General features: G+C 37.6%; 2 protein-coding genes and 1 long non-coding RNA gene across 3 annotated transcripts; all 3 read right to left on the bottom strand.

Annotated features, from left to right (window-relative positions):
- Positions 1–1,448: 1,448 nt before the first annotated feature.
- On the bottom strand, positions 1,449–2,374 carry LOC140038151 (uncharacterized). Its single transcript, XR_011841971.1, has 3 exons — positions 2,299–2,374; positions 1,923–1,953; positions 1,449–1,599 (listed from the first exon to the last, which is right to left on the bottom strand). It is a non-coding gene; the product is annotated as an uncharacterized lncRNA (long non-coding RNA).
- Positions 2,375–4,327: 1,953 nt separating this feature from the next.
- Positions 4,328–5,779, bottom strand: LOC113735956 (putative disease resistance protein RGA3). The gene is made up of 2 exons (XM_027262915.1): positions 4,667–5,779; positions 4,328–4,555 (listed from the first exon to the last, which is right to left on the bottom strand). The coding sequence occupies exons 1-2, from the start codon at positions 5,777–5,779 to the stop codon at positions 4,328–4,330; spliced, it is 1,341 nt and encodes a 446-aa protein (XP_027118716.1).
- A 308-nt stretch (positions 5,780–6,087) lies between these two features.
- LOC113735955 (putative disease resistance protein RGA4) lies at positions 6,088–6,540 on the bottom strand. Its single transcript, XM_027262914.1, has one exon. It carries the CDS (start codon positions 6,538–6,540, stop codon positions 6,088–6,090), a length of 453 nt encoding a protein of 150 aa, XP_027118715.1.
- Between the last annotated feature and the right edge of the window lie 1,722 nt (positions 6,541–8,262).

Genomic DNA, 8,262 nt, shown 5'->3' with positions numbered 1-8,262 from the left:
AGTAGTCAACTACTACTGTGCGGCGGCTCCCGTGGAGAGAAAAACTTCAGCCTTTCATTCTTTTTTCAATGCTATCTTCTGCAAATTACCAAAAAGGGTCGCGTCTTCATATTCCAAAAATGCCCCTGGACGCCTGTTACTTGAACTCTTCCCTGAGGACTGCCAAATTGGCACTTGTTATGGTATTTTCGTTCTACTCCCTGTAATAAATGTAAATTTTCAAAAGTGAGTAGAATGTAACAATTAATCCACATCAGATCAGGTAATAGGGGAAATTAATAATAAAATAAATAATAAAATTGCAACCTATCACTCTTTTATGCAGAACTTGCTTTGGTCACCCAAGAAAATCTTGTGCCTTTGGTTATTCAGGCACAAACAAGATATTAAGTCAAGCTTCCATTGAAGACATGTAAGCATCACCTATTTATGGTAATGTTTATGAAGTACCTATAACTTTCAATCAAGATACAGAAACCTAAGAAAGACGCCAGACAAAATTGAAAAGAACAACTTCATGCAATTCTTCTTTTTGGTCAAGCGACTACCAACATAAGATTTAATCAACATCATATAGACCCAGTAATTTTGGAATAACTATGAATCTTAAAGTAAGAGCATCATTCTAGACATACGATTTTTAACTGCAAAAAGAGAACAGGCAAGCTCATAAAATCATGTTGTATCTAAAGGAGCTAAGATACAACTTCAAGAAGGGTGGTGAGTAGCTTGCAGAGGTCAACTAACAGACAATAAGCAGTCATAAAGACAGACTAACAATTTTCTGCAACTAAATTGCAGCTAATTTGAGAGGCAAGCAGTATGAGACAGAATAGCAAATGAGGTCCATAATTGATGAATTACTACCTCATGTCATGGCCAACAGGTTGAAGGCATCACCGTAGATCTCAGGCTTTGGCCATCTCAGTCACTTAGAAGTGAAAGAGAGTGTCATTCTATATGTTTGTCTCCAATTTGAAAATGATGTGGTTGAAGAAGGAATAATGGGATATTGATACGTATGGCAGTAATTAAGCCATTGAGGTCTCCCGTGAGCTCTGAGCATAACACCATTGCAAAATAGAATACTCAAAACTCAAGACAGTGTATAGAAAATCATAAAGCTAACTAGAAAATCCGGGTAATTGCAGGACATTTCTGTTCAACAAATCTTACAGAAAGTTAGAGAGAGAGAGAAAGAGAGCGAGAGATTTTGTCATTGATATCAAACCTAAATTAGTAAGCAGATACAAAATCTTTCTGGTCAGTCTACAAGAACCAAGTATTGTCATGCAAATTGTTCCAATTTGTGCCCAAAAAGTCCAAAAAATGACCGGTTGAGTAATTTAAAAAAAATTGTTACAACCAAAAAACATGACAAGCAGAGACAGCTCAAGAATCTTCATGAAGCGAATTCCTAGAGAGTAGCAACCAATTACTACCTCAAGAATCTTCATGAAGGCAAATCTTCATCAAAAAGTCCTGGTGATGATAATTATTCAAAAACATCCAATAAGCTAGGGCAATGAATTTTTTCCGAGCAGCTCGTACAGGCCAGCTGACAGTCTTGAGCAATCAAAAACATAGACTGAAAACTTTCTGCAATTAGGTAACAACTAGTTTCAAGGACAAGAAGTCAGGAAAAAAAGAGAAAATTTGTAGTAACATAGCAGGTAAATTCTTATTGCTAGACCTCGTGACTGAAATGGCGGATTGATAGTGTGCAAGCTTCGACAATAAGGATATTTGGCCATTTGAGGCAGCAATATGAAAGAAAAAAGGGCCATCATAAACATTTCTGTCCAAGATACTGGGTTTGCAATTGAATGAGCAATTACTGCTAGCTGTTCTAAACGTTGATAGGTCATTTGTAGGAAATACAGGCCAAAAGTTATGGTGTGAAGAAGCTTCAAAATTCTAACCTCTGTTCGTGAAGCTATTCTTCTATCAATCCTACAAAAACAAAGCGTAGAACAGAATATGAACAGAGATACAGTAAAACATGAAAGCACGAAATGGGATAGGTGCTTGAAGTCATTCTAATTGATAGTTACAAGAGTGTTTTGTTGTAAGGAGTAAATGAGGAGCAACAATGTTTTGGACCTGATAAGAAATGCTAATGCTGTAACTTTGAAAGATAATAAATGGGACGATAAAAAGGGAGAAGAGAAAATTGTGAAGAATAAACATTGGGACTTTTTAGGTTTTCTCACGAGAAGGTTAATTAGAGGGGGAGGTGAAGAGAAGGGGAGATTGATTGTAAAGCAAATTAAGAAAGTTGGTAAGAGGCAATCTTACATGATTGAATTTGATCTGAAGATGAGTGATTATTAATCGGTTATGTCTAGGTATTGAATGTGAGAAACTTTGGACCTGATAGGGTGTTAATTGTTAACAATTTTATTGTTAATTTCTCCCATTTATCCTTACCAAATATTGTTTTGAAGTGTTAATATATATATTTATATTTGATATTTGGACCGATCTACAGGAAGATGACTGAAAAGTGCTAAAAAGGGGGACCTGTTGGAGAAAATTGCTCCACACGTGGGAGACTCCTAAAAGCTTCATGGACCCTGGCCCACATGGTGCTACAGACGGATTGCATTTCCTTTGCTGATTAGAAAAGTTGCTACTAGGAGTTTTCCTATGAAGAGGAAACTAAAAACAAGGACTTCGACAGAGCCGCACCTCTTGTACTTCCTTTTACTTTCAATTTTGGCGAGGACCACTGGAGAATTAGTCAATTTGTTTTAGAAGCAAACGTACAGGGGCTTGGGTCTTGGTTTTAGCGATAGTTTTAGTTTTCTTTCCTGTTCCCTTTTCATGCGTACGAACTGCTCGACGATATTCCCTTTTGGAAAACAGCTTTGACTTCTTACTTTCTAGTGAAAAACGTGATGCCTTTGCAATCAATTAATTTGCGTGGAGATTTATTTATGCGGCGTGGTTAAACTTTCCATCTAGTCAAGGATTAACGCGATGACGCAGTCCCGAATATCTGTGAGATCGAATTAATTTTCATGTGTTCCTTAATTTGTTAATATTTGCACGTTGTCTATTTGAATTTCTACGGGATTATTTTGTTAATTGAATGTCAAGGGCCCGATATTCAATGCGAGTTATTAATCTCCTGCCAAGTTAGTCAATTAAACCCGTAATTGTTTAAATTGATTAATATTAGTGGCAACTAGCATTTTTATACCCTAGGGGAACGTGCGATCTGATTTAAATAACCCTCGTAGCGTGTTATTGATTAAGGTTATGTTTTTCTATTTCTTAATGCAATTGGGGAATTAATTCCTACGGTCGTACCTAGGAGTATTTTCTAGTTAGGGGTAATCAATGGTCGTACCTTGGTTATCAATAAATTAAGGAAAAATTGGTCGTCAGAGCTCGTCGGCAACTATAACTGACCTGTTAATAAAATTAAGTGAACATTCTTTGCATCACTGATCGGATGAATGGACTGTGTTTGAATAGTTGTATCCTTGGCTAGAATTTATCTATTCTTGATTTAATCCCTGTCTATTTTCGTACTAGTTAATTGCTTGTTTTGGTTGAATTATTTAATTATTTTTAGTTCCATCCCGATAAAACCCCCTGTTGCTAATTGGAATTTTAAAGAAATGAATTACCCCAGTCCATGTGGATTCGACCTTACTTACCGCTATCTACAGAATTTAGCTTTCGTTTGGGCAGGTTTTTATTATTACACAGGCTCGGCACCTGTCAGGACCACTGGGAGTCGGAGCCGCTGCTTTTAGGAGTGCATCTTTCTTTTAATAGAGGAGAACCATCAACCCACAGACGTTTTAGTTTGGTGAGACTTCTCATGGCATCCTCAGAGGGTAGATGTCAAAACTCTTTGAAACGAGTTAACCACAGCAATTCAAGAGCAGCGAAGTTTCCGAACCAATCTGGCAGAGCTTTTATACCTCCAAACTCACTTAGTGAGAGTGATGTCAGAGTGGTCAAGTATTGGATCTGATGTGGCAGTGACTCCATGTGTGGCAACCCAATTAATTCTAAATGACGGAGTGCAGATGATGACGAGGAGGAGGATATCAATCCAGACCAATCAAACTCATTGTAAATTGAAGAGAAGGGACCATCACCATCATCTAAGAAGGGACCAAATACAAGCTCCTTTGAGCTGGTTAGGAAACCAAATCCTTTGGGCGTCATGCTTGTTTTTAGTTTGAGACAATCAAATAATTCCAGCTCCAAGAGAGAAGGCGTTTGTTACAAATCAAGCGGAAAGGAGATAAGATTGCCGCAAAAAATTACCCGAAGCTTCTGGAGAGAGATACAAGAGTGTAGCATGTCACCTGGCAAATTCGTCATTGTAGTTGTCGCCTTCTCGATTGTAGGCCCACTTAAGTTCCAGCCTAAATAGATTTGCCTTTTCAGATAGTTTTGCTTCCTCAGCTCCTTCTTTACCCTTTACTAGTTCCAGATTGCGTATCTCCAATTTGCCTTTGAGGTTCTTCAAGCTTCCAAACTCTCCAATTCGTCGACCCTTCTCTCGACTCACTTTAAAGAACTCTAGTGTCTGAAGGCAAGTCAGTCATCCCATCTCTAGCGGCATTTGAAATGCTTCATCCCTTGCATAATAGTGGAGATGTCTCAAGCTAATCAAATCGCGCATCCTCTTCGGAAGAACCTTAAGAGCGAAACTATTTAGCCTCAGTGTCTGCAAATTATAAAGTTTGCAAACGGATTCCGGCAAATTTTCATTTGTGGAATCCTCAAAGTTAATGTACCTCAAATGTATCAGTTTGCCAACTGAAATTGGCAGATTCTGATTTTCTTCACCGGACAAATTCAGAACATGCAAAGTCTTCAACTTCATTAGCATATCATCAAATAAGCTACCCTCACTTAGAAACAATGTATGAAGCAAATTTGACCGACACTCAAAAAGATTTATTGTGCCTTCTCCAAATGAGTCTATTACAAGACAATGAACCTGATTACTATTGTCTTCTGAACCAGTCTCCGAATTAATGACTTTAGTAGACTTTGACATTATTGATTTTGAGACGTCGTGCACCATATCATGCATTTTATAATACCTTCTCCGATATTTTCTTATTTCTTCCAGCAAAGAACTCTGTAATAAAATTTCCAAATAATATTCTCCAATTTCTTCCATTGTTTTGTTTACCATTGTTTTGTTCTTGAGATCTACTTGAAGGAAGCCTTCTGCCATCCAAAGTTCGATTAGCATATCTCTTTTCATCTCAGTATCCTTAGGAAACATAGAACAATATGCTAAACATTTCTTAATGGCCGGTGATGGTAAACAATCAAAACTCAATTTAAGTATTTCCATGACTCTGTCTTCATCTCCGCTCAAATTTGAAAGCTTATTCATCAAAATCAATTTCCACCCCTCTTTTCTCTTCATGCGCAATAAACCTCCCATTGCACTTGCAGCTAGCGGTAGGCCACCACATTTTTTTATAATTTCCTTTTTCATGACTTGCAATTTTTCGGGAATTTCTCCACCTGCATTGGCTTTCTCTGTTAGAATAGACCAACAATCATCATCAGATAGCTTTCCTAACACATAAGGATCATGTGTAGCCAAAATGGATGCAGTTTGTTGTTTACGAGTAGTCACAACACACCAATTTCCATTAGTTGCATTCAGCCCCCGTAACGAATGTAAAAAGTCATCCCAATAGATATGGCTTTCGGTCCAGACATCATCAAGAACAAGAAGATATTTTTTTTCCCACAAGTTGTTCCCGAATTTTCCGGACGATGACATCCCTGCTGGTCATTTCATCATTTCTTTGCGTGAGTGATTCTAAAATCATTTTCAAAAGCCTGGTCACTTCAAAATTGTCGGACATGCAAACCCAAATTTTTTTCTCAAAATGGCTATCAACTTGACGATTGTTGTATATAGATTGAGCTAAAGTTGTCTTTCCCAATCCGCCCATCCCAAGGATGGGAATTACAGAAACGGCTTTTTCTGACAAGCTTAGCAAGGTCTCCACCAGCCTTGTTTCATCCTTAGCTCTTCCTACAACATAATGGCCAGCAATAGAATCCGTCTCTCTGTTTAGAGTGACTTTAGCAGTAGACAGTAGTAGAAGCGGGGAAAGTTGCCCTTCTGATCAGTCCAAAATCATTGGCTTCTTTATTGATCTTATTCAACTTCTTGTTGATGTCGCTGATCTTAGAGGCCATTCTCCATCGGAAAACGATATTAATGTCAGAGGACAGGATGAAGGAGCGTACCTTGCCCACGAGTTGGCAATGAAGAGCTTCATAATTCTGCTCGTCCAACAAATTCTCAGCATCAAACGCCACGGCTTCCAGCCTCTGGAGCCACAGTTGCACGGCCTGGTCATGCGTTTGCTTTTCCTCAGCATCAGCCAAGACAGCTTGGATCATGGCAACGGATCCTCTCAGGGTCTCCAAATCCTTCTTGAATTGGAATAACTTGCCAATCCTTTCATTGGCAAGGACAAGTGTCTTCTCCAGTGCCACCTTTATTGTGGAAGTAATAAGTGCATCAGCCATTCTTTTTGTTCCTTGGGCGAGTCTTCAGATCAGGATACTCTTTTGCAGCGGTTGGTTTTAGCTGTAGCTAGAAGCTGAAAGGAACTGCGCTTTACTCAAACGCAAGTTACAAGACTTACGAAGATTTTTTGATGCTGCGCTTCTTTGACAAGCTGGATCGGATGCTTTTGCAACGGAAGTTGCTTGGCATTTTCAGTTGAAAATAAAACATAGTCATTGCTGGGATTCTGCATCTGCTTTTGTTCCACATTCCACATGCTTGGGGCCCCTGGTCGTGGAAAATTCCACCCAAGAAGGACAAGAAACTGTGCTGAAAAATGAAAGGTCCAAAATAATTTTTTATAAGGGAGAAAAAATTGAGACTCCGACAAATCTCACTAGTTAATTCTTGGGACTCAAACATAGTATTAATTTCATCTAAATTGCTAATCCTTGGGGATCAGATTTAAAACATATACAAGTACACCTTTCGTTGGCTTTTTGCAAGGGATTACGCTAACACTAACTGTGGCTTAAAATCCTTGAATTTATTTACGGTCCAAAGACTTCAAAGTTCTGAACTTTTTTGCTTTTCCGCAAGTGTAGAAGTGTTGCAGCAGTACATCTTTGAGAAACTGGGATCCCATTAATTGCAATAGAAGTTTGGTTGGCAATTTCATTGGGCCTTGTTAATCAATGCTTAGCTGAGGTTTTCATCTGTTTCTGATTGAAGAACGCCAGCTGGGGCCTTCGGTTGTGGAAAATACCTGAAATTTGAAGTCGAATCAGTAAGCAGAAACGATGTAAATTGTCCAGCAACTGGATGCTCTTCTTAGCTCTTTACATTTGTGAAATTGTCAAAATAGTCCCTCATATTTCCAAAAGTTTTCTAGCTCTTTGAACTTACAAAGAAGGAATTAAGAACTCACATTTTGACGCAAAATGTCTTGTTTATGTCCCATATAAGAAATTTAACTGGTGAAAATTTGAGCAGTTTCTTTATTATATATTATTATTTTTTGGTGTACAATATACAATGGACTGGAATTAGAAGTGGAATAGACCTTTTATCTTATGCTACATTTATACACTTTCGTTGAATTTAGATGTTTCAAAAGGAGGAAATGAGCATGTTTTTGTTGATTTTGATTTTTATCCTTGAATTATTTGCCTGTGATATGAGCACAAGTTTTACTTAAATGGGTTGTAATAATAGAAAATTGTCTAAACCCGAAAGAAGACTTTGGAAGGTGTTTAATTGAAAATCTGTGATTGTAAGCGTTACATCTAATTCAAATTAATGTTGCAAATGTGTACGAGTCACAAAATGGTTTGGTGTGCTAGCAGACAAAAGGGTACATCTAAGGTTATTGGAACAAGTTTTGCGTTAAGTGGGAGATTTGTAAACCAATTCAGAGTAAACGAATGATGTTGAGGAAAAAATTATATCAGCCGCCATACAATCACAAAAGCTATGATACATTTGTTAAAACAAGAAATATTTATTAATTTGGTGCAGTCTAATTGCAAACCTAGATAAAAATATACATGAATGATCCGAAAGGGGAAAGGTATCATTTTACTCAAATAAAAGTGTGATCGGGTAGAGGATAAGTTAAATAAAAAAAATTAGACTAACAATGTAATATTTTTTGTAACTTGATATAATGCATGCGGGACAGAATAGTGGCTGGTAAAATAAAAAAAAAAATTGATTGGAATAAGTATAAACAATTTGTTTCC

Source organism: Coffea arabica, chromosome 3c (genome assembly GCF_036785885.1).
Source record: "Coffea arabica cultivar ET-39 chromosome 3c, Coffea Arabica ET-39 HiFi, whole genome shotgun sequence".
Taxonomy (NCBI): domain Eukaryota; kingdom Viridiplantae; phylum Streptophyta; class Magnoliopsida; order Gentianales; family Rubiaceae; genus Coffea; species Coffea arabica.
This window is presented reverse-complemented; position numbering and strand designations above follow the sequence as displayed.